Genomic DNA, 26,910 nt, shown 5'->3' with positions numbered 1-26,910 from the left:
TTTACGATGGCAACTCCAGAATTTGTTTAAATGCTAAACTTGTAGATGAGGTGGCATGTATTCACGTTTGGTGGTCTGAGGATGTAGATGATGGAATTATCAAGAATGTGGCAGCAAAATTGGTGATAAACAACCTGAAGTTGAGAATATATGCTAAGTTCGGGTGCAAGTAAAGTGAAACATCATTTTTCTTATATTAGCTTACTTTGATGTACCTACATGAAGTACAGTGCAGATCATGGTTTTAGATCCCCATGGGACATCTTGTGGGATGATAGGACGGTCCATTCCATGGAAAAACCAAGATGGCCTTTTCGCATGGGATTTAAAACCTTGGTGCAGATTATGCAGTTATGAAAGTAAGCACAAACTGTACTTGTTTTTCAAGTTAGATAACATTATATATATGTATATGTACATATACATACATACATTATGTATGTGTATGTACATATATATACATATATGTATATGTACATACACATACATATATGTATATGTACATACACATATATGTACATACACATACATATGTATATGTATATATGTATATGTACATACACACACATACACATACATATACATATATGTATATGTACATACACATACATATATGTATGTGTATGTACATATACATTTATGTATGTGTATGTACATATACATATATATATATATGTGTGTGTGTGTATATACATACATATACATACATACATATATACATATACATACATATATATACACACACACACAAATACATACATATATATATACATATACATACATATATATATACATATACATACATACATATATACATATACATACATATATATATACATATATATACGTCTGTCTGTCTGTTCTCTGTGTGTGTGTGTGTGTTAATAATTCAAATATGAATATAAAGGGTTAAATGGATTAAGGCCACCAACACCTATTAGGGAAGAAGAGAAAGAAAAGAAGCAATAAGGTCTCCACTGATGTAACATGCCAACACTTATTGACATGCAGCCCCCTTGCCTCAATACATGTGCTGCAGTGTAGATTTTTAGGTGCAGACAAGGCTTCCCACTTTCTCCCTCTTCCTTTTGAATACACCAACCTCCCCTCATTTTCTGGCTGTAGCATGTATTCTTTCCTTTTTGCTGGATAGAACATAGAAAGGAGTTTTGCCTCAAATTGGAAAGGCGACAGAACCCATTGAGGCTTTTAAAAGAAGTCTGGCTATTGTTGTAAGATTTGATATTTTATTAAAAGAATGTCATATTCTTTATCTTTTCCCTGAAAGTTCCTTTACTATTACTGAGATATTTAGAATGGTTGGCTACATAATTGCTCCCAGAGGCCCTGGACTTGATCCAAATTGCAAATCCTGCTAGAGTGAACATGCTTCAGATTTGCTAGTGCTTTCTCCTTGATTATTTCAGTTTCATATAAATGAGTTGATCTGACTTTCAAATGGGTCCGCTTCATCCTCTTAAAACTAAAGCTTTATGGCCCTATGAAGCCTACTTTGGAGAATGTAGTAATTGATCAGTGAGATCAATACTGTATCTTTTTGTACTTATTTTTTAAACAAAAACTCTTTGCAGTCCTCTAACAATGATCATGTTTTCAACCAAATCCTTTTACATGTGTGTTTGTATTTATCATGTGCATGTATGTATGTATGTTGTCTTTATTTTAGATTCACATGTTTTTGGTTGCAGAGACTTCTTGATTACAAGTTCAGCTAAGCATAGAGTCATACCTTTTATATGAATGTTTTATGATCATGTCAACTGTCATTATAGTGTACAGGCACATAGCAGCATCCTGTTATCCACTTTTACATCTTTGAGCTTCCTACTATCTATTCTGATGGGGCAGTGCTGCCATGGCATGTGTTTGATGAATCCTTTCTGACGAAATCTGTTTTCCTCTCAGTTATCTACCCAGTCAGAGCCATATGCTAACACTGTAGTAATCAATTCCTATGTTTGGGAAGATTGTTTCTGATTGTTGATTATTGTTTCTTTCATGTCCTTGCAATCAGCTACTTCAAAGTAATTGTTATGGTGTATCTTGTTGGCAGATTTTCTTCCAGGTTGTTGGCTTGGTTTTTGAGCCGGACAATGGGAGCATCTGTTGGATTTCGTGTTGCCGGATGCAATTGCTTAAGAGATGTAGCTGTAAAGTTCAAAAAGGTTTTGTGTTGTACCAGACACCCCAATTTATGGTTTAGGCAACATTACATATGATGTTATTGTGTTTCATCTCTTTGTATATGTTTTAGGGTTTGGTCAATTTCTTGCCTTTTAAAGATCCTTTAATTGCATCTTTAAAACTTTACTGCTTTCCTTTTATAAAGAGTTCTGCATTTTGTAGCTGGAAAATTGAAATTGTGGGGCAGGGTTAGCAACTTAGCATGAGATCTATAGATACAGTGAGCATTATCATATCTCCAAGTTTGCTGAAACTATATAAATTATTAGATTGTCTCCGTCCTATTTCATTTACATTGCCTTAGCCTTTCAATTCTAAGTACAATTTATATGCAATTTACTTACACATCATAACTTAGAACATTGGAATTGTGCCTTGGTGGCAAAAGCAGGGCAGTGCATATACTTCAGTTCTGTAACATTCTGATCATATTGTCTTTGCATTGAAGACTCTCCATAAATATATAATGTGGATGTTTTGTTTGTACCACAAATCTTATTTTGCAATTATTTTCCATCCATGGCAAATCCAGAACCCTTGGAACTGTGTTTCCAAAGCCCTCCTCTGTCCTACCTACCGTCCAAGTTTTTATTAGTCTTTCCCACTTCTCTGATCTTCATGACCTACACTGGAGATCCTTTGGCAATGTAGACTTTTCCTATGTTTCTCAAGCCAAGCTATGTCAAACTGTTTTTGTAGACTTCATTTATTGTTATATTCCTAAGTTTAGTGCATGGCACTTATTACCAGCTCTATCACAATTGTAGTTTTACTGCATATTTGCTTCGTGACCTCATCTATTACGCCCACCTTTTTATGCTTATTTGCTATTTAACATTTTAATCCACAAAACATAGTTGAGTTCATCTACTACATCATCAATTATTCCTTTACAACTCAATCTGATAGATTATCATGTAACAGCAGAGCTTCATATTCATGTAAAGCACTGACTTTCACCTTATATGTTTCCCTATCCTTTTGTATTATATGAACCAAGAAAGCATGAATGGTTCAACTGAAAAAAAATCATTCTCAGTTCTTATGACCATTTGATCACACACCTGTTGAAGTTGCATTATAGATTAAAGTATTTTGCTATGCTACTCTGTGCCATATGATATGTACGCTGCCAGCAAGATGTGGGCACAGTGCAGCAGCAGATACCCCTGTATCATACTTATCACTTCCATGTCACCGTATGTGCTGGTCATGAAGGGATTTCTTTTAGTTTATTAGTGTGATTTTTCTTACTGTCGCATTCAAGATTTGAACCAGAAAATCATTATCCATGCATCTTGTTCTATGGTGTATTCTTTATGTCCTTACCATAAACAACTCTTATTTTAGTCTATATCTGATCTTTTGTTTTGTGCAAAAAACTTTTATATTCATCATGAAGTTACACATGAAAAGTCATGATCCGGAAAGTTGTCCAAATCATGGTTTGATGCCATTTCTGTCCTGACTGCTTGCTGTTTGGCTCGCATGTATGTAAGGTTGGCCAAGAAGGACAAATGTATGTTTTTGTTGTTTATAAGTTGAAGTAGATGGGATGGTGCTTGTTGGTTAGGTTATTTATTAATATTGTCCAATCAAGTTTTAGTGACGAACCTATGTTGACATGACTTCTGAACAGAGGAACCAGGAATTCTGGCAAAGGTGAAGAGCTGTAGAAATCACTTTTAGGTGGTAACAGCAGACATGCTGTACTAACATCTCTATGTGTAATTGTCTACATTACATCTATTTAGAAAATAATTCTGTGCATCAGTGTCAGCAGCCATTTGCATGTTATGACTTATCTTATTTCTTATTTCTTGTCTTTTACTTTTTTTTTTCTTTTGTAATTTGTCTTTATCTCTTGCTTGTTCATATGCAAATCTCGACTGTAATTTTTGATGTTTCTCAGGGTGCTATTGAATCTGTATCTATTGGTGAAATCAAACTCAGCCTGCGCAAGTCACTGGTCAAGTTGTCATTTGGTTTTATCTCTAGGGATCCGAAGTTACAATTGTTGGTTTGTGACATTGAAGTTGTAATACGATCTTCTAAGCAAAGCAACAAGACAAGTAAGTCAAAGAAATCTCGTTCTGCAGGAAAAGGGAAGTGGATGGTCTTAACTAATGTGGCAAGACTAATATCAGTTTCCGTCACAGATTTAGTTGTGAAGGTATCTACTTGCTGACAGAACAATGTCTAATTTGTAGTCAATATGCTTTGTGGGATTGGATTGGCTCCTCGGCATCAATTTACATGCTATAATAACATGCATGACAGAGTTGGCTAAATAAAATTAAGTTTCCATTGTAGGAACTAGGAACTAACTAAAAAGGTGTATAAGTATTGCAGATTAACATCAGCACCTACGATAATGTGTGTGTGTGCGTGTATTGGTAGGCTAGGATCTGGTTAAGTGGATTTCCCCTCTGATCCTGTTAGATCATGATTGGAAGATGGGGAAGAATATTGATGATCCAAGCCGTTGAATGTGATATACTATTTTTAAATTACTTATATACAATAAATTGTATGATTTGGTGACTCCTAGCATATGCATTAAGTGGATAAAATACATGTACTATTTCTTATTAATTATCTAATTTTCAACCATTTAATGTATAGGTGAGGGATCTCCAAATTATATGATTTTTTTATGTGTAAGCAGTTTAAAGGTGGTAGATTACATCTAACAGCTTGAATCATCGATGTTGGATCCCCATCATTTGATTATGACACGGTTGGATCTGACTAGAAATCCACTCGACTGGATACTATTCTACCTCTCTCTCTTTCTCTTTATGTATCTATATATAAATATGTGTACATATAGGCTAGGATGCATTCGAGTGTATTTGACCCTAAATGCTTGCTAGTGGAGATGAAAATCAATGATGGACCTTTCAAAATGAAAATCAACACCATTGAATATTATCCATGGTACATAAATTGCGTAGAAACAAAAAAACGGACAGTTTTGAAATCTTTTGCCCATACATTGAATCCATGAAAATGAACAATTTTAACAGTATGATGCCATGCCTTCATTTGATCTATAGTCTAGAAGCATTCAAATTAGTTGAAATTTTGATATGTATATGCTTTAAGTTATTTAGATCAAGAACAACTATTTAAATTTGGAATTAGATGGTGCATTATATTACTTTAGCTCGCTAGCTGTATTATTATTTTTCATTTTGTGCTCACTTGATGCATAGGCAAGAAATCTCTAAAATAAATGATTTCGTCTTTAGGTATTTTATACACCACATATCATGATCAATGGTATCGATTTTTATTTTGAGATGTGTATCATTGATTTCCATGAGGAATCATTTAGAGCCAAATGACTTGAGTGCATTTTTAGCCTCTCTCTCTCTCTCTTTCTCTCTCTCCCTCTCTCTCTCTCTCTATATATATATATGCATGCGTGCATGTCCATTTATATGAATTTTAAAAAAATGGTCTCTACTTACATATTTTATATAAAAAATGATTGCTCATATTTTCTCCAAAACTGCAATATTTTCCTGGTGATATTTCAAACATTCGATAACACTCTTGCATGTATGGATGTTCATGTTATGTACTGCTAAGAAATCCATTAAGGTCTATATCATCATGGAATCTGAAAGCAAATAACCTAGTTATATGCAAAAGATCTGTCTTATTAGTTATATGCCATTTCAATTAAAGATGCCAACAGAAGTACCTAATGTTCCTTTAACTTGGGAGGTTTAAGCCTATGCAATTTCTGGCCAGAGTTCTCTTTCTTCGATTCTCTTTCATACCACCAGATTTTAGGAATGGTAAAAAGCAAATTACATGATTAAGTTACTAGGCTGAAAAGACGTTTCATAGAAAAATATATATATACACTGATAATATTGATGAGCAGAAATATTGCTTAGAATATTCATAAAGATGTATTAGTGGTTAAACATAAATTTTTGTGAGTTTTTTTAATTGTAAACTTGTGAGGGGACTTTTGATAACTCATAATATTTTATGGTATCAAATAAATGCCATAAGGTGCATCCCTCAAAACAAAGGCATCCTTGTGTTAATACTAGAATTTTGACCTATGCTATTCTATTTGTTTATACTATTCCTTCCAATTCTTATTTTCTCAAAACTTAATGAAATAAAGGAATTATAAGATTCTTTTGAAATACTACAGCATGCTGCCTTGCCAAAAACATAGGGGAAAGTCTGTAATTTTCAGAAAAATAAAACTTCAGCAGCATGACTCCATTGGTGTTCTTATTCATGAAGTTAGCTCCTCTAAAGCTTTCTTTGTTTTTGAAAAACAAAAAAGATCTCTGAGAGGAAGTATCAAAAACTCTTACTGGTTTATTCTAACATTAACTTCTCAAAGTATACCTAGACTTTTCTCATGCTTAATGTTTAAGCTTGTGACTGTTGATGGCTGATGCCACCCTGTTTTACTAGTGTGCTATATACAGCATGAATGTACTGTATATTTTCTTCAAATTTACTTTGCAGTTTGCACTCTATCTAACACATAATCCATATTGACCTGCTAAACTGTTCAGTTATGTTTGACTCATGATAATTGATTTGTTGGTAGCTTCATTTGGCTTCAAATGATAACTTGTCTTGAATTGTTTAACAAAGTAGAAAATCTTCATACTGGAGAAGCTGCGAGTCATTTTCACAATTTGGTGTTTGAAGCTGGAAGAGACCAAAGGAACTTATCCTCTCTTGAATATAAACTTGCTTATTGGTTTAGCTATTATCAGTCAGCTTTAATTTTTTTCTATCAAAATCTCTTGCTTGATGCTGCTTCATGTCATTGTTTTGCCATATGTTGCAGGTACCAAAATCTGTTGTCGAAGTGAAAGATCTGAGGGTAGACATATCGAAAATTGCTGGATCCAATCAAATTCTTAGAGTGAAGTCGGACCTTAAACCTTTTATTGTTCAACTAGGGGATTCACGGTTCAGTTTTGATCAGATGCTTAATTGCAATCAAAGGGACAGCTTGCATATTGGACAAGCCTATCCATCTATTATGGAAAAGAACTCTGTGCCTTTTGTCAGCAAGGATTTATCAATTGAGTGTGACCTTGGTCATGATAGGTGAGCTTTTGCCTTAACAAAAGGTTGATGACATGGAAGTTCGAATCGTTTGAGATTGTGGATCAATATTGCACTTAAGGGGATGTTTGGTTTGCAGAAGTGGAAGGGTGGAATTAGGTTGTGGCAAAAGTTGAGTCGCTACTTCCTTGTATTTGGTTTGGTAGAATTGGGAGACCAAAACCGTCAAATTAAGCCTCCAGTTCCCAAAAAATACTGAAGTGACTTTGTTTGTTTGTTTGTTTCCTTCCTTTTTCTTGGGTGGGTCTGAAGTCAGTTTGGGAAAGTGGATGCCCATAGTTGCCAGAACTCACAGTCAACCACCTTGAAAGGAAGCCAATTTAACATTAATCTTATATCACAATCTTAATTAAATTGACTGACCTGATCTTTTATTTTGTAAACCATTTGACCGACAAAGGAAAAGACTTTATATGAGGCTCAAAACATCACCAACTTAGATGCACTAAATATTGTATTGACTTCATTGGTTTGAAATGTGCCAGATAATGACATGGATTGAAGAATAACTATGCAATATTTTCAGGAATTATCAATTAGCTTGAGATGCTGCTCATTTTTTTTCCTTTTTGTTTACATGGTGTAATGCTTGACTATTCCTCTTGGAATTTTGTGATTATGTTTCTTGTGAAATTAACAGCTACTCTACATGTTTGCCACAGGGAAAAAGGTGTCAAAATCATTAATCTGGACTTGGTATGTGGAGATGTCATCGTTTGCCTGAATGAAGATCTTTTTCTCAACGCTAATACTAAGTTGGACATTGGTAGTGACAATAATGCGATTGGAGGCCCTACTCTGGCAGTTACAGCTACTAAAAAATCTCAGGAAAACAAACCCTCTTTCCTATCAATAAAGAAGCATATTTTTCTGCTTCCAGAAAAGGTTTGTAGTCATTGAAGCGAGATATGTTTTCATTCCTACTGTGCACTGTAATGTAACTAATGCTGAAAATTCATTTTCCATGCTTTTCTGTTTAATTATTCTCTTGAGTCTTGATGACCTTTTTGTAGGCTTTTTTTGAAATAATTGTTTTTGTATTTGGTGCGCAAAGAAACCAGTTTAGAAAATTTTTGGAACTTTGGTTAACTTTTTGGCTTATTGATATTCCATTTAGTTAAAGATAATTGTATCTTGTGTGGAAGTGATATAACTTATAAGGGTGACAACTACATTTAGCAACATGTTCAGCAATATGATAAAATTATGCTTTATTGAAAGCATATTGCCCTTCTTTTTATTTAAGTTAACGAATGACAATCAATGTACTTAATCCGATGGGAACCTAAGGCAAGGTTTTGCAAAATGCAATGTGTAACATATAAACTTTGGATGGTCAAGCAGGATCCATTTATGGTTAATAATCTTCTATACTGTCCTTCCTTTTTATATAAAGGTTACTTAGATTCAATGCAAGCAAAAAATTTGTCATTATGAGGTATAATCTGGTTTTCCTCAGTTCTATGTAAGGATTATTGCATTGGGCACCTTAATTTCCATTTTATTGCAAGTCAGTTGATGGTGAAATTTTAGTTAAGGATAGGCATAAATGCTTAATATTTGCACATAGGGAATAGAAGTTCATGGTGTTCTATACTTTCTTCTTTTTTTTTTTATTGTAACTACCCATCTCATAGTTGATTTTGTCCTTCCAATTGGTGAGCTGATTCTAGCATGCGGAATATGCATCTATAGTCTTCCTAATTTTAGATGGGAATTTATGCTTATAGGAAAACCATGAAGCTGAACTCATGTACAATAAGATATGACTTTTGGTGATAACTATAGTGTCTAATTGGATGAATTTGGTTTTTTTTTGAAAGGCAAATACTGCTTTTAGAATTTAGACTAGCCTGTCTAAATTATTGACCAGCCAATAAGCAACAGAGACGACATTTTACATATTGAGTTTAGCCTTTTATACATGGCTTGTTTTGTTAACAAAATGCGTTACTATATGTGGTTATACTGTACTCAATGGCGTTTGGGTGGTATATTGACTCTTAATTTGGCTTTTCACATTAGTAATTAGTCATGAAATAATTTATGAATATCAATCAATTGACAAAATATATTTGTTCGTTGGAAGGTTAGCTTCAGTATGCCAAAACTTGATCTGAAGTTCATGCACCGGGGTGAAGACCTTATTGTTGAGAACAATATTATGGGCATTCATCTCAGTAGTAGCAAATCAATATCATATGAGGACTCTGGAGAGACTACATCACATTTTGATGTTCAGATGGACTTGAGTGAAATTCATGTACCTTACTCGTTTAACAAGACTTTCTTTTTATGCATCTCTTTCATCTTGAAGCTTTAGGTGTTTCCACTGATATTTATGTCATCTTTGCAGTTACTCCGAGAAGGTGTAACTTCTATCTTGGAAATTCTGAAAGTTGCTGCTGTTGCTTCAGTAGATATTCCAATGGAGGTAAGCTCTTGATCTAGTCTTATTATTGTTCACTTTGTTTAACCATTCCCTTGTTTCCTAATAAGATATTGGTAACCATTTGGCCAAGTTTGGACTATTAGATTAAATGATCAAGACAGAAAATCTTCCAGAGAAAAAGGGTCTAAGGTGTAAATTCTTTATGCATAGGTTGCATTTGGTTCTTGGGTTGAAGGAAATGATTAATCTAGTATTTTTCAGTCTTGGTTGCTTGAGGGCTAGCCACAATGTTAAAAGAAAAATGGATGGAATACATTCGGTTGTTGGGTAAGTGGAGGTAGGTGGTTCCCAAAAGAATCGATCATAGGAATTTATTATTTTTTTTCATGGATTAAAAATTAAATTATTCTTTTACGGTAAAAAAGTACATTGATTTTCATGAAATACAAAATCGATTTTCATGAAAAAATATATTTGTATATTAAAATTTCAATGTAAAGATTCTCACATGGTTCTTTATTTGTGGACTTACACTTGATTGCATTATCTGACTGCACATCCTAACAACCATGCTTCATATTGTGTATGCATCATCAATGTCATCCCAAGGAATGATAATTGATTTAGTATGATAAATGAATTATTTCTAAGAAAAGTAGAAAACTCATGCAGGAACTCTTTCCCTCCAGGATTGTAATTACACTTATGTGGCATGTGACACTTCTTTTTGCCAAACCTTGTTTGCTGAAGTGTAACTATGAACTAACTTTTGGGTTAGATAAGTTGTATGTAGGAAGGAACCGAGTTAACATAGCCTCCCCCTCTTCATCTCCTATTGATGTTGGAATACCCTTCTTAGAGCTCTTCCCTGTATATGTTTATGCCGTGGCAGGGCCTAGGGGTGGAAACACTTAACATGGTTAACCTGTTTAACTTAATTCAACCCATTGTGGTCAGGTTGGTTTATTTGTTCAATAAATGGGTCAGATTTAGGTTGACAGATTTTTGATCTAACCTCCATCTGATCGGACCTGTATCTGACCCGAACCAACCCGTTTGTAGCACTCCTCTGCTTACAGATTTGGGTGTCAAGTCTTCTTCTATCATATGAACTTTATATGAAAAGCATGGATTTCCATTTCTGATATGAAGTTTTCTTTGGAAATGCGCTAAATGTTGAAAGTGATTCTAATTAGTTTGTCTTGACAGTTGCTCAAAGGCCTAGTCAAAGAGTAGGTGGATGTCCTATTCCTCTTAGAACTGTTATTGTCTAAATGAATGATATGCTCTCAGCTGATCATCCTCTTTTATCCAGCACCACCAATTTTTAGACAACTTTGATTAGCGTTCTGATGAAACCCAGACCGAAGCCTCAATCTGCTTTTAATCTGCATAGAACTTCCCACTTCACCAGGTGTGTGTTTCAACTCAGATTCCCTATTGCTTCAGAGTTCAGACCACGACCCCATGATGGTGTCATGAAGATTATAAAATGATACTTGGCATTTGTGAGAGGACTGCATAAATCAGAGCCACCATTCATCTGCAAGATAGTACTTTTACCTTTCCACGGAACCATCATATTCTTAAATTCTCATATCACAATTAGCTAAATTTATGCCAGTTCATTTGTCTGATAGTGGAAGTGGAAGGTAGAGGAGAGGGAACTTGCCTTTCATCTCTATCTTCTATATTACTCATCCGAGAAATGTTGTTTAGGCATGGAGACCCTTAACACCAAATAAACATAAATAAGGTTGCGATCTCTTTTAACCAAATCTGATTTTCCTTGCTCATTTTGTCATTTCTTTTGCTGATCTTCAGGCAATCACAACATCTTTTATCGTGTTGCTGTATTATTTTACTTTGCCTTTTCACTTTCGCTGTGATTTTGAAGTTTGGTTTTGAAGTACCTTCATGATGATACTAAACAAAAGTCTAGCTCTATAGTTCTTTCATTTTGAAGTACTTCTATCCTAGGTGCTGACTTTAATATGAAGCAGCAAAGAGCAGGGTATTCTTCTATAGTACTGAGATGGATCGCTGATATGACCTATCTAGTTCTATCCCTTGTGATCTTTTGACAAATTGTTACATGTGATTTATGCACTATATTAAGATTGTCACCTTGATAATAGCAATGTTGTGTGGCATCCATCACACTTAAGATTGCCCTCAATTTTTAAAACATCATACTTCTTAAAACTTTCATGAATTGTCAAAATTCATGGTCTGAGTTCCAACTGGACTTTTAAAAGCAGAAAGTATGGAGTTGTTTTTCAATTAATTCGTGCACATGTTGCCTGTGTTTTCCAAAAGGAGACCATATGTCCGTAATTCTAAATGGTTTCCAATTCTGTCGTCACCTTCTTATTATATTTGTTTCAGATTAGGTTTTCTGTCTTAGTGTGGTGCGTCATGTCTCTAACAATTTGAAGGATTGCATGGTATCCATGAACACAGTTCTGCCTATTATTAAGTGAACTAGACAGGAAATATGCACCGTTGTATAAGTAATCAAGATAGATGAGTTACAGCCATTTTGTTTGTTCTGCCTTATCCTTTCTGCACTTATTTTTTTAGTTTTCTTAGATCTTTCTAATAGTTCTCATTTGACCCCTTTTTTTGTCTTGACAATATTTGGATGTTTTCCAATTAAATCTGCTCTTTTTCTCTGGATTATTACTGAAGCATTCTAGTTTGGTAATACAAAGAATCACATGCATTTTTTTCCCTATAAACATCTTGTTACTATGAATATGATGCCTTTGCGAAGTTATGAAATTTGTGGTTCTTTCACTCTTGCTCGTTGTTTAGTTTCATATGTTAAAAATAGAACTTATAATCTAATATGTATCTCAGCTATTATATTGAACTACAATACGTTATCTTATACACACACATAAATGCATATGGATGTGTATATGTATCTACTAGTTGTATCCACTAGTATGATCATGTTCAAATGCATGGTAGGAAAAACAAGATTTGATTTTTATCTGAACTCTGAATAAAAAACCTAGTAATCAAGTTTAGAAAGTGAAATGGAAAAGGTAGTTAAGCTGCTGGACATAAATTTTCTGATGTTTCAATTAATGTAATTTTCTGATGTTTACATTACCGTACCATCAAAATATTTTTCTTTGACTAAATCTCTAATGCCATGACTAAATTGTTTATTTAAAAGATAAAGGCAATTACAGTGAAAAAAATGAATGCTGATCGACCGAACTTGCTTTTTTTTGGAAATATAATATATAATATTTTGTGTTTGAGTGTCCGTGCATGCATTTGACTGGATAGTGTTATACTACAAACTTACTTCACTATAAAGTATTAATAAATACTTAATAGATCTACCTTTTGCTCTCAGCCACTTCTACCTATTAGAGCTGAAGTTGATGTTAAGCTTGGTGGTACCCAGTGCAACCTCATCATGAGCAGACTAAAGCCATGGTTGCACCTTCACTCGTCTAAAAAGAAAAGAATGATGCTTGGCAAAGAAAATTCTCGAAAAGAAAGGTCTCAGCCAAGTGACATGAAAGCCATCATGTGGACGTGTACTGTCTCAGCACCAGAGATGACTATCGTGCTTTACGACCTTAATGGGTTGCCATTATACCATGTAAGTTATCTGATCACAAATCAGAATACCCCAAAGTTTTTTCTTGTTGGACAGTCGCTCGTTTTATTAAGTTATAAGCAAGAATATGGTAACAGAATGTGATTTTATGCATTACATGCTCACCAATTTTATTGAGAGATATCAATGTTTTCTTTAATATCTTAGTAACTTTAACTATTTCCTCAGTCTGTACATTGCTTCCTTACCCTCTTAGGTCCAATGATTCTAAGACTGGGAAAGGACCATCCCAGTATTTCTATGGAACAAGATGCGCCGCGTCCTACAATGTCCAATGCTCACGACAATGGATATCTCGGTCCACATGTCGTCTGTTGTTGGACCACATCTACATGCGAAGATCTATAAGAGGACACTGGAGGGAGTGGAACTAGGGCATAGGCTAGAAGAAAGGGTTAAGGTAGACTGTTGGAGGACTGTTCATGGCTTATTGAGATCCTGTAGGAGATCTCATCCTGGTCTCTCGTAGACACTGGAGGAGATGAAGAAGGCTTGGGTTATTGCCACCTCTCAAAAGCGGCCATGATGGATAGGAGACAGCGGGGCTTGGTCCCACTTTGGTTTTCAATTTTTCTTCAAGCCAAAGGGATGATGGCTGACAGTAGGGGGATTGTGTTTTTCCCGCTAGTCTAGTGTTTACTGGGTGGGACGAATATGGAAAGGGTGGGGCATCCCAGTTGGCAAGGATTGAGGTTGCACCCCAACCTAGGTCCTGGTTTCTCAAAGGAACATGTTGGGATGGGTGGGATGCCCACTAACCCATTAGGATTTGAATCATTGTTTACGTGTCAAAGTGATTTTTGGGGGACTCCCACTTCTTGATCATATCATCTTTTTTATGTTATACACCACCTTTTTTATAATCTCAAACGTCTTTGAATAAATAGTTGGTTGGTAAACCTAACTTGTATAAATTGAATAAGCATACCTTTAGCTTATACAAATGCTTGATGCTTCATACGTCCTCTGACCTACTCCATATAATTATGACATCTCTTCACTCTCAAACCTGGATTTGTACTTGTGCTGGCATCATAAAGTTTCAATCTGGCTGGCGCAAGCATGCCCTAGTTTTTCATATGAAACTTTTGTACTATGTGAGAATAAAAAAGGACCTTTGGCTTATTGAGGAGTGGTATTGAGCCATATCAAATGAGTACGGGGCATACCATATCAGTTTTGTACTAGTATGCTGTCTCGTACCGTATCGGTGCTCGGTATGCCATCTCGTATTGTACCGAACCATGTACTGACATTGTAATAGAATGGTACTGATACAGGATCCGATATCAAAATAGCGAACCTTGGCTGAACATTGTTGTGGGTTGATCAAGGTTGGGTGCCCAAGTCCTAGTGAGAATGCAGTTGACAACCTAGTGATAGGTACTTGCCCGGCACAGACCAGCATGAGCCATCAGTTGGGCCATTCATTAACATATACATTTCAAAGCATTTATTTTCCCTTGTAAATTTTCAGTGTGATTTCAACCCTGTTTTATTTTAATTATCACTTAAAATTTCATTTAAATAGACACTAAGAACAAATTGTGAACTATCAAACAAGACTCACAGTGCAAGTGGTCAGACGGGCCTAGTTGTAGGTTCATCTTGACCCGGCTCAACCAAGGAATGGTTATACTTTTGGCCAAGAATCTATCCTATTTATAAGTCAAGATGGGTCTTGTTTAGTGTGCTAATGTGTTGAATGAATGCTGGTCTATTACATTAGGCTTATATTCAGCAGTTACTTTATCTCCCATTTCTAGTTCTATTCTTGGTCAAAATAAATTGGACATATCATCATTTAGGCTCCTGTCTTTCTTAATAATAAGGTGGATTATCATATCTCAAATTTCAATTGATGATCATCATCTATAAATTTGACAAATATTTTAGCTAGGGAGGACCTTATTATTTCTCCATAGTCCTTATCAATTTTGGAAACCTTTGATTATGGGTGGTGGCCTTCTTCACATAAACAACCTTTAGCCAAACTTTATGGACTATGTACTTAAATTTATAGAGTAATTACTTAAAAATATACCTTCTAATGGTAGCTTAAGTTGTGTCAATTTGCCCTTTGAATTCGGTCATCTTTTTGGAGCAGACAAAACATGACATCAGTTTGTCCGTTGTTGAATTGTTGATGACTATAAATATTATGATGCTTTGGTAGATAAAATCTGGTCTCTGGAGTGGGTAAAACTCTGACCACTGGTTTTAAAGCTGTGCAATTGGGAAATATTTAAATCAAGAATAGCTGTCAGATCATTTTGAAATTATCTCCATGATATGGTTCTTTAATGTGCGCTAAACCTTTTCTACTTTTCATCATGGATTGGGGTACCGTATTGTGCTGGTTCATACTGTATGGTATGTACTTTGCTGATAAGATAGTGGCATAATCAAGGTATGCGAGGTTTTAAGTGCTGCATGCTGGTGCTCTGATGAGCATGCCTGACACTTCAGTCCTTGGGGGTGCTCACCCCTGTCATGCATATTGGCTTGTACCGGTCCACACTGAGATGGTCTAATACTGGCTGGGGTAGATATATTTGGTTGCTGCAAATCTTGGCATGTGATCAGCATGGCACAATACAAAATGTCACAGTATGTGTCATGCTTGCTTGTGATCAGCATAGGTACGACACACATTACCTTAATCCTTTATCTCTAGATACTGTTTTTAAGGGAGATGTGCAACCATATATCACAAATCATAGTGTATCTATCTATTCCCTCTATCACTCAATAAGGTTGAGTGGACATGGCTGTTCAAATGTTCCCTAAAGAGCAATGTCTATGGAAGCACCCGCAATATGACAAGTTCAATGTTGGACATCTCTACATAACATCACAAATAAATAATTATCTTTCAATACCTTTTTAAACTATTTGATGAGTACCATCAGCAAACTATGTAGCAGTTTTCTCTTATTGGAATGGTAAGAAGTTGGGATGATGGCTATGATAACAAAGATTGAGTTTCGATCTTCTCTTTCTACTATATCCACACAACAGATAGTGCACTGTACATCGTCATGCAATCTAGCCTCATGCTCTTGGCAAGTGGGAAAAGCTAGCTACTTATTTTATTAGATTTATATGTCCCATGTCATATATGCTGTTTATTTTTTCCTTCATTTTTAAACATTGGGATCCTTTGCTTGCAACAGCAATTTGCGTGTGAAACTTATAGATAATTGTGAAAGAAATACTATCTTTGCAAAAGCCATCCTTTTCCCAAATCCAGGAAAGCACAGGAAAAAAGGGATTTTTGATGCTTCTGTTTTTTCCTTCTATACTTTTATTTGGGGTATCACATTATTACATCCCGTCATGATGCAGGGATGCTCACAGTCGTCCCATTTGTTTGCAAATAATATAGCTAGCAGGGGGATTCAAGTGCATACAGAACTTGGTGAACTACATTTGCAGATGGAAGATGAATACCAGGAGTGCATGAAGGAAAATTTATTCGGTGTAGAAACTAATTCAGGTTCCTTAATGCACATTGCACGGTTAAGTCTAGATTGGGGACACAGGGAGATGGAATTGCAAGAAAAGCATGATCCCATTAGATGGGCATTGGTATTTTCCATTGATATAAGTGGTATGGCAGTACACTTTGGCTTTCAGCATGTTGAGTCTTTTATAACTACCTTGATGTCCTTCAAGGCACTATTTAAAAGTTTATCTTCTGTTAAAAGAGCTTCAGAGAGCAAGGTGGGGCACATGAGCAAAAAGTCGGCAAAAGGGACGCAAATTTTGAAACTAAATCTTGAAAAATGTTCTGTAAGTTATTGTGGTGATATGAGCATCCAAGATACAGTTATTGCAGATCCGAAGCGAGTGAATTTTGGTTCACAAGGTGGGGAAGTTATAATTAGTGTCTCCGCTGATGGCACACCGCGCAGAGCAAGCATTATTTCAACTCTTCCTGGTGAATGCAAGAATCTGAAATTTTCAACATCTCTTGACATCTTCCATCTTAGTTTGTGTGTGAACAAGGAAACAAAGTCAACACAAATGGATGTTGAAAGAGCAAGATCGGTCTACCAGGAATACTCTGAAGAGCACAAACCTGGTGCTAAAGTGACACTGGTGGATATGCAGAATGCAAAATTTGTGCGTCGTACTGGTGGGCTTACTGATATTGCTGTTTGTTCTCTCTTCAGTGCAACTGATATATCTGTTAGATGGGAGCCTGACGCACATTTGGCACTACATGAATTTTTTACCCGCTTGAGGTTTTTGATACATAATAACAAGCTCCAAGGTTATGGTAATGAAATAAGAGTACAATCCCATGATATGAAAGATATGGAACCAGAGAAAAATGTTAACAGGTTGGACCAGGTGCGACCTGAGATGCCATATGGAAAAAGGGAGTCAATTTTTGCTGTTGATGTGGAAATGTTAAGAGTGTCTGGGGAACTTGCAGATGGTGTTGAAACAGTGATCAATGTTCAGTCTATATTTTCTGAGAATGCCAGGATAGGCATACTACTTGAAGGGCTTATGCTTAGTTTTAACGAAGCCAGGGTTCTTAAAAGTAGCCGCATGCAGATTTCCTGTATTCCAGTTTCAACGAGTAGCATTCTTGATGCAAAGGTACACTCTGCAGCAACAAGAGATTGGGTTATTCAAGGAATTGACATACATATCTGCATGCCTTACAGGTTGCAATTACGTGCTATAGAGGATGCTGTTGAGGATATGTTGCGGGGCTTGAAGCTTATTACTGCTGCTAAAACCAGTCTAATATTTCCTTCTAGGAAGGAGAACTCGAAAAAACCAAAGCCCAGAACAACAAAATTTGGATCTGTCAGATTTGTCATACGTAAACTGACAGCAGATATTGAGGAAGAGCCCATACAGGGCTGGCTTGATGAACATTACCATTTGATGAAGAATGAAGTTTGTGAGTTAGCTGTTCGATTGAAGTTACTTGATGAAAGTATCTCTGCTGGCAGTATGATTTCAGGAAGTGCTGATCCAAATAATTTGTGCTCAGAAAGGAAGACTCGTTATAATGGAATTGAGATTGATGTGCATGATAAATTAGTTGTTCAGAGATTGCAAGAAGAAATCCATAAGCAGACATTTCGTTCTTATTATCAGGCATGTCAAAAAATGGTAATTGTGGAAGGATCAGGTGCATGTTCAAGAGGTTTTCAATCTGGTTTCAAACCCAGTACTCATAGAGCTTCACTTCTATCACTCTGTGCAACAGATTTGGATGTAAGTTTAACCAAAATTGAAGGAGGTGTTTCTGGAATGGTTGAATTTATAAAGAAACTTGACCCTGTCTGCTTAGAAAATGATATACCATTCTCCCGGCTGTATGGAAGAGATATTCATTTACATACAGGTTCTTTAGTTCTCCAGATAAGAAATTACACTTTTCCATTGTTTTCTGCTACTGCAGGGAAATGTCAAGGCCGTATCGTGCTTGCTCAACAGGTCAGGTTCAATGTCGCTTGTTTTAGCTTGTTTTGCCATCTTATATTTAATTCATCATGTTTTCTGCTTCATTAGTATGTTTTGTGATAGTAATTTTGAAAACTATCTTATACATAACCGATCATAGTTGAAAACCTTCCATCCAGCAATGATGAAACCTATCTAGTTTCTTCAATGATGGAACCTATCCAATTTATCTAGTTTCTTCTACATAACCGGTCATTCTTCCTTTTGTTTTTCTTCTCAATGTATTTTCTGTTCATAGTTAGCTAGCTGAATAAAGAATCATTCTATGATCATTGTTAGTTAAATATAAAATTATTAGAGGATTATTTGTGAATGAGTGGATTTTTTTTCCTGGTGAGTTAGAGAATCTTTTATACTAGGTTAGTCCATCAAAGGCTACAATAGATGTTTAGTTTGAAATTCATGATTATGAACTTTTAGTGGTTAAAAAAAAAATAAAATTTGAGAGTTGAGAGTTATTAGGAGGTGTTCCATTGTCAAAAGGAAAAGTCCAAATATGGAAAAATATGATATGATAGGAAATATGAATCAGAAAATTCTATTAAAGGCAGAAATTGTCAATTTTGTGTTCTTTCCTGACATAAGCAGTGTGACTGAAGTTGACGTCCAATATCCTAATTGATATTCCTGCTTTCTGTTTTACTTGCATGATGCATCTCATGTACTTGATTTCATCAAGTTTACATTGATGAAGTCTTTAACTCTTTATACCTTGCACAGTTGATGCTTAGAGAAGCATTATCAGAAGCATGCATAGCCATATGTAATTTTTGATATATTAACTATGTAGTCACTGTTAGGTTAAAAGTAATTTTGTTTGTTTGATATATTCTTGCACATATTTATAGTGTACATTATGTACTCATTCCTTGTAATGCCCGGCCATAAATATTGGTTTGCTTTTATAAAAATTCATAATCAAGATGCGCAACTTTTCACATATACATTACAATGGTGCTTCATAAGGGTGAGCCTTGGTGCAAGGTAAGGTTGCTCCATTATGACTTGGAGGTCATCGGTTTGAAATACGAAAATAGCCTTTCCACACATAGGTGGAAGGTAGTGTGCATCTAACCCTCCCTTGACCCTGTAATGGCGGGAGCCTAGTGCACCAGGCCCCTCTTTGTTAATAGAGTGATGCTTCATAGATCATTGCTCTACACATGGAATTTTGTACCGACCCAAATTGGCAGGTACGCCCTGTATCGAGCCGGACCGACGGAGAACTGGGACTGTTTAGTCGAGAAAAATGTTGCACCAGAGAAGGGAGAGGGAAAGAGAGGAAGACAGAGAGAGGAGGGGAGGGAGAGAGATCACGATGTCATGGAAGGCTTGCGGTTGTCCACTACGGCCGTCAGAGGGCCGCAGAGGCCTCTGTGGCTTGGTGTCGTCCGATAGGACTTTTAAACGAGAGAGGAGAGAGAGGGGGACCGACGATATCGAAGGGTCGTGCAGCTGGCGAAGAGGCTGTCAAAGGGCATTGGATGGCCATTATGACCATCAGGTGGCAGAAAATGCGCTGGCGGAGCCGCGGCCGTGGAACAGGGGTCAGGCGACAGGCAGAGCCGCGGCTGCGGAACTGGTGCAACCACCTCTTTTCTTTTATCGTTTTTTTAAAAAAATATCGATGAATAGTGAAGCCGGCAAACCCATTGCCCGCTTCATTTTTAGAGATTTTTTTTAAAATATTTAAAAATAGTGAAGCCAGCAAACCCATTTCCGGCTTCATCGTAATTCGGATTTTTTTTTTAAGAAAAATCTCTTTACTGGTTTCACCGTAATCCGGATTTTTTTAAAAAAAAATCATGAAACAGGGGTGATTGCCCTTGTTTCATGCCTGCGGTGCTGCAGGCGTCGAGTGCGCCAACTGGCGGCCTCTCCGACGGCTTCTCCATCCTCTTTTTCTTTCTTTCCCCCTCTCTTTATCTCTCTTTTTCTCTTTTCCTCCCGGTTCGCTTTCTTTGCTCTGTGTCGATTTGTGCCGGTCTGGGCTGGTACGGATCCGTACTAATCTGTACCTCCGGCCGGTTGGCATGAGTTCCGATACCGAGTCTATGAACTTTGGCTCTACATGGTGGGATGTATTATTTTATTTATTTGAAAAGGTTTATCACTATTTACCTGCCTCTGGCATATGACTAGGCAGTTAAAAGGTTGATGTTCAGACTTCAGATTATAATTGATATGTTCAGTTCTACTACACTGAGAGGGTGAACCTTGGTGCGGTGGTAAAGTAGCTCCATTTTGATTTGGAAGTCAAAGGTTCAAAACATAGAAACATTCTCTCCACATGCATCGTAAAGCTGCATACATTTGAACCTCCCCAAACCCTGCAATGGTGGGAACCTCATGCACTGCCCCCTCCCTGAAAATAAAACCTACAAACTCCAAACATGTGGTAAAAAATTTTAAGATGCGACGTATAGTAATTTTTCTTGAAAAATTGTTTATGTATCATGTTAATTTTTCATGAAGGTTGCAGGGGCCAATCCTTATTCCATACTTTATATCATTTCCTTGGTTTCTGAATATGGACAAACAGGGCCATTTTCTTTGCTTTTTCACACTCTGTTGGTATTATTTCTTTGCTTTTTCACGAAAACCTGTCTTTGGTTGCAGGCAACATGTTTCCAACCCCAAATACATCAGGATGTATACATTGGGAGATGGAGGAGAGTACGAATGCTACGTTCAGCTAGTGGTACAACTCCACCAATGAAAATGTACTCTGACTTACCTATATATTTTCATAAAGGGGAAGTTTCATTTGGAGTTGGATATGAGCCAGCTTTTGCAGATGTAAGTTATGCATTCACAGTAGCCCTGCGCCGGGCTAATCTTAGCACTAGGAATCAGAATTCTGATTTGAAGGGTCAAAATGTTGTGGGCACTTCACAGGCTGCAAATGTCAATATTTCACAGAGTCAACCATTTAAAAAGGAGCGCAGCTTGCCATGGTGGGATGACATGAGGTACTATATTCATGGGAAGATTGTCTTGTATTTCAACGAGACCAAATGGAACCTGCTTGCAACAACTAATCCTTATGAGAAGCTAGACAGACTTCAAATCATTTCTAATTACATGGATATCCAGCAAACAGATGGTCGTGTATTTGTTTCTGCAAAGGCATTTAAGATTTATCTAAGCAGTCTAGAGAGTTTGACCAAAAACTCCAGTTTAAAACTTCCATGTGGTGTCTCTAGACCATTTTTATATTCCCCTGCTTTCTCTCTTGAAGTGATCATGGACTGGCAATGTGATTCTGGTAATCCCCTAAATCATTATTTGCATGCACTTCCCTCTGAAGGGGAACCTCGAAAGAAAGTTTATGATCCATTTCGTTCGACTTCTCTCTCTCTAAGATGGAATTTTTCTCTGAGACCTTCTCTGCTGCCACATGACAAGCATGCTACATCTTCGGGTTTTGGAGACAGCATGATACTAGATGGTGCCTTTTATGATACTTCACAAAAGTTGGAGAACACTGACTCCCCAACAATGAACCTGGGAGCCCATGACCTTGCATGGATATTCAAATGGTGGAACATAAATTATAATCCTCCTCATAAACTGAGAACATTCTCTAAATGGCCACGCTTTGGAATTTCAAGAGCTGCAAGATCTGGCAACTTGTCCTTGGACAAAGTTATGACTGAGTTTTTTCTTCGTGTTGATGCTACACCCACTTGCATTGAACACATGCCTTTAGGAGATGATGATCCTGCTAGTGGTCTAACATTTAAAATGTCAAAATTGAAGTATGAGCTCTGTTATAGTCGTGGTAAGCAGCGGTATACATTTGATTGCAAGCGTGATCACCTTGATCTTGTTTACCAGGGTCTTGACCTTCATATGTTGAAAGCATATTTGAATAGGGATAATAACTCATCTGCAGTTCAGGATATTCCAACAACAAAGAGAGGTTCTCACACTGGGCTGTCTGGTAAAGTCGGCAATGTGAAATACAATAATTTTAGTAATTTTACAGAGAAAAATCGAGATGATGGGTTTCTTTTGTATTCTGATTATTTCACAATACGAAGGCAAGCTCCAAAGGCTGATTCTGCAAGGCTGTTGGCATGGCAAGAATCTGGTAGAAAGAATCTTGAGATGACATATGTGAGGTCTGAGTTCGAGAATGGTAGTGAAAGTGACCATACACGCTCTGATCCTAGTGATGATGATGGATTTAATGTTGTCATAGCTGATAATTGTCAACGTGTTTTCGTTTATGGCCTTAAGCTCTTGTGGACGATAGAAAACAGAGATGCTGTTTGGTCCTGGGTTGGTGGAATATCCAAAGCATTTGAACCTCCAAAACCTTCTCCATCTAGGCAGTATGCACAAAGAAAGATGATTGAGGAACAACAGATGCATGATGGGTCTAAAATGCCTTGTGATGATAACTTTGTGTCTCCTCCTACATCCCATAGTGTTAATTCTCCTTCTCGACAAGTTGAGACTATGGGTTCAGTTTCTTCTCCATCTCCTTCGAGTAAAATGGAATGCTCATCCTCTGATATAGTTGGTGAGTTCATTAAGAAAGCATCTTTCTCATATTGTTTCCTGTGTGGGGTTTTACTTTAAAATTAGGGAAAACAAATTTTATAGTTTAGGCATTGCTTTATTAGTTCTCTTGGTTTTAATATGGATGTATTGCAGATTTCCCTTCATTTAAGGATATGGGAAAGTTATTCTTCCTTTGATATGGATTATATTTGGTGTCACCTCTAGCTTTGGAGCTTAACAACACAAATGAGGGGTCTTTTAGTTGTCAAAGTTGCTCTGCTTTAACAATTTGCTTCCATTTAAGATTGTGCTTCTTTCATAAATATATTTAATAGTTGTATATTAAGTCCCGGTGCTCATCTAGCAGTGAAGCATGGATACATTGATGACTCAGAGGAAGAGGGGACACGCCACTTCATGGTGAATGTTATTCAACCTCAATTCAATTTGCATTCAGAAGAAGCGAATGTAAGTGAACTGTGTTGCATTTCATGTACTGAACAATATTTGTCCTTTTGGATCTTTAGGATTTGAATCATCAAAGCTTGGAATGTGGAGTAATCATGTAATTTTATTGGTACCAAACTTTCCTTTTGCTTAATTTTTTTAGCATATACTCCTTGGTATTTAACTGCCAGGAGCCATAATGTTTTACTCAACATTCTGAACACAACAAATCAGGATGTGAAATCCTACTCTACTATATATCCAGAAGCAATATGCATCCTAGCACCTTGAAGTCAAGGTGCATCATACTTGCTATGAGTGTTGAGATATAATTGTTGTAAGATGTGCGATTCCATGAAGCTGTCTGCAGGATACTGAATTATAATTGCATTGTAGGAAATTTCAGTTGATCTCAAAATGTTTGGTCAACTCTTATCAAAACACCAGACTATTCAGAATTTCTTCAGTAGTTATTTGTTGCAAGGTGGCATTGCAAACTTCCAAGTGATGCATATCGTTTGCTGGTACAATACCTCAGCACTAGGTCTGAGACAATGTTGTGCATCATGCCCACATAAGTGGAGATTTTAGATAACAAAAAGATCCAATGGATTGTTAGCATGTAACATCACCAGCATGTATTTGTAGAAGTATATCTGGATGAGTCTGCCTTGTGTGCAATGAATGGTTTCGTATGTAATTTATCCACTGCTGGTCAAGGTACAATTGTGTTAAATATTGTCCACCACTGGGTCTGAAGACATGTTGTGCATCACAAATTCACATAAGTGGAGATTGTTTAGATTACGGAAAGATCTGATGGATTGTTGGTATGTAACATTACCAGCATGTATTCATAGAACATATCTAGATGAGTCTGCCTTGAGTAATGAATGGCTTTATATGTACTTTATCCACTGTTTATCAAGGTAAAATTATGTTAGATGCTGTTCACTATTATTATGTGGTAGCTGACCTTGTATGTATACGTACCCAGGGTAGATTTCTGCTTGCTGCAGCCAGTGGCCGTGTCTTAGCTCGTTCATTCCACTCAGTTCTTCATGTTGGATATGAGATGATTGAGCAAGCGCTAGGTACCAGCAATGTACAGATTCCTGGATCAGAACCTGAAATGACATGGAAACGAGCGGAGTTCTCTGTGATGCTGGAGCATGTTCAAGCTCATGTTGCACCAACTGATGTTGACCCAGGTGCTGGACTCCAATGGCTCCCTAAGATTCTTAGGAGTTCACCGAAGGTAAAACGTACTGGTGCTTTACTTGAAAGGGTGTTTATGCCTTGTCAAATGTACTTCCGCTACACAAGGCACAAAAGTGGAACTGCAGGTCTGAAGGTAGGATGTAAACTTGTTGACTATGTCCTCTCTGAAATTCAGTACGTGCATGCACGTGCATTTATATATAATATATAAAATAATTTTAGTGGGTCTTAATTATGTACTCTGCAACTGTGTTATGACTGCTTATTATGGACATACAGGTCAAGCCACTAAAAGAACTCTCTTTCAACTCTCCTAATATTACTGCAACAATGACTTCACGCCAGTTTCAGGTCATGCTGGATGTACTGAGCAATCTTCTCTTTGCCAGGCTTCCCAAGTGAGACTTTACTTTGCATCCTAATGCCAACTCTATAATATTTCGTGTTAGTGTATTTTTTTTCTATTGTTCTTAAATTCAAAACCTTTTTTGATTTTTTTTAACCTATATGTTTGGCTATACTTTCTTGTAAAGTTTGGAATAAAAGCTGGTTATATTGATCACGAAACTGGTATTCAAAACTGAATGTTGGACACAAAGTTTCAAATACTGCCTGAATGGGACAGTACAAACGGTACTGTATCGTTCCAGCAGGTTTCAGGCACCAATGGATAATGTTTCAGTACAGGATGCCTGCACCTTGTGTTGGTACCCAGTACATTCTGAAAAAAAAATGGTGCCAGGTCCTGGACTGGTATTTGAAACCCTGGTTGGATACGGTTAAAAATTGTCAGGATATCTTGTATATAGATCCAAGTTAGAAGGAAGTTTTCCTCTGTATTAAATGTAGCAAATTGAAATGCTGACCTGGTGGTGGTACAAGTATATCTTTTGTAATGCACATAATTTGGTGAAAGAAAAAACTGAAAATTTTTAACTCTAAAAAGTATTTTTTTTGGCATGATAGTCCTATACTCCTATTGTAAAAGCAAGAATTGGATAGAATATGGTTACGAGATGCAGTGGAGGGAAAAATAGGTTTTATGTTGCTCTGTTTAAAATAGGTATTCATGGGATTGATGGTGAGAGCGTAGGGCATAGTCCAGAATGGTCAGCACTTCAATTTAGTTACTCGCTGCTTCTGAGGCCCTGGTTGGAAAACAATTGCATTCCATTTTGAGGGCTTTGAGAAAAAATAAACTACTGAAGACATGTGGAGAAGACATCCGAACAGTTTTATCTTTTAAGCCAAAGAAATTTAGTAGACTTACCTATACCAAGCCAATCAATTTTCAACAGCTACCTGTGCAAATTGGTCTTGACCAGATGTAAAGCCTAACCTACTTGACCTAAACATTTTTTATCAACTCTAATGATATTGCCATGTGCTTTTCTTAATATTATAACAGCCTGGCTCTCGATAGGTGGTACCTACCAATATTAGTTAATTTACAATTTTGTGATTTAACTGTTTTAGATGACTGATCCTTAGTATGTTTTCTACTCTAGAATATTGTAATGATGCTTTATTTTCATATACATTTTTTTCCTAGGCTTTGAATGTTTCAGATCTTGTTGCTTTTGTTGCATTTGCAAAAGATAACACGCTTTGAACATTCAGTGTCTTATAGTACCTTAGGCTATAAATTTTGTCAATTTATGCTCACAATTATTGGTGTATGTGCTATTATCTTTTATTAACATTTTGGCTCTATTTGGTACTGATAAATGTGGACCTTATTGCGTTTCATTTCCAATGACAAAGAGCAATTAAATGGGTCAGACAACAAGTTTTTTGACAAGCTTTACAGGGAGCCTTAGGATTCATGACGAGTTGCTTGAATAGTGAGTTACATTCTGTATGATCTGTGCTAATA

General features: G+C 36.5%; 1 protein-coding gene across 5 annotated transcripts in view; it reads left to right on the top strand.

Moving 5' to 3' along the window:
• The window catches only part of LOC105053302 (protein SABRE), a 38,551-nt gene that overhangs the window by 1,904 nt on the left and 9,737 nt on the right, over positions 1-26,910 (top strand). For 3 of the 5 annotated variants that reach the window (XR_833449.4, XR_002165635.3, XM_010934406.4), the window contains exons 2-13: positions 2,075-2,186; positions 4,118-4,378; positions 7,043-7,308; positions 7,989-8,211; positions 9,416-9,589; positions 9,683-9,760; positions 13,092-13,343; positions 16,710-18,827; positions 21,474-23,385; positions 23,731-23,834; positions 24,811-25,167; positions 25,314-25,432. Coding sequence is in view for 3 of the 5 variants with exons in the window: in XM_010934406.4 (XP_010932708.1) it covers positions 2,075-2,186; positions 4,118-4,378; positions 7,043-7,308; positions 7,989-8,211; positions 9,416-9,589; positions 9,683-9,760; positions 13,092-13,343; positions 16,710-18,827; positions 21,474-23,385; positions 23,731-23,834; positions 24,811-25,167; positions 25,314-25,432 (5,976 nt within the window). In the remaining 2 variants the exon portion in view is untranslated. Of the gene's footprint in view, positions 1-2,074; positions 2,187-4,117; positions 4,379-7,042; positions 7,309-7,988; positions 8,212-9,415; positions 9,590-9,682; positions 9,761-13,091; positions 13,344-16,709; positions 18,828-21,473; positions 23,386-23,730; positions 23,835-24,810; positions 25,168-25,313; positions 25,433-26,910 lie in introns of those variants that run through there. The other 2 variants (XM_010934412.4, XM_019853351.2) reach the window with 2 other exon arrangements.

The sequence above is a fragment of the Elaeis guineensis genome, chromosome 2, assembly GCF_000442705.2.
Source record: "Elaeis guineensis isolate ETL-2024a chromosome 2, EG11, whole genome shotgun sequence".
NCBI lineage: Eukaryota > Viridiplantae > Streptophyta > Magnoliopsida > Arecales > Arecaceae > Elaeis > Elaeis guineensis.
The sequence above is the reverse complement of the archived record's forward strand: the minus strand, read 5'-3'. Positions and strand labels throughout refer to the sequence as shown.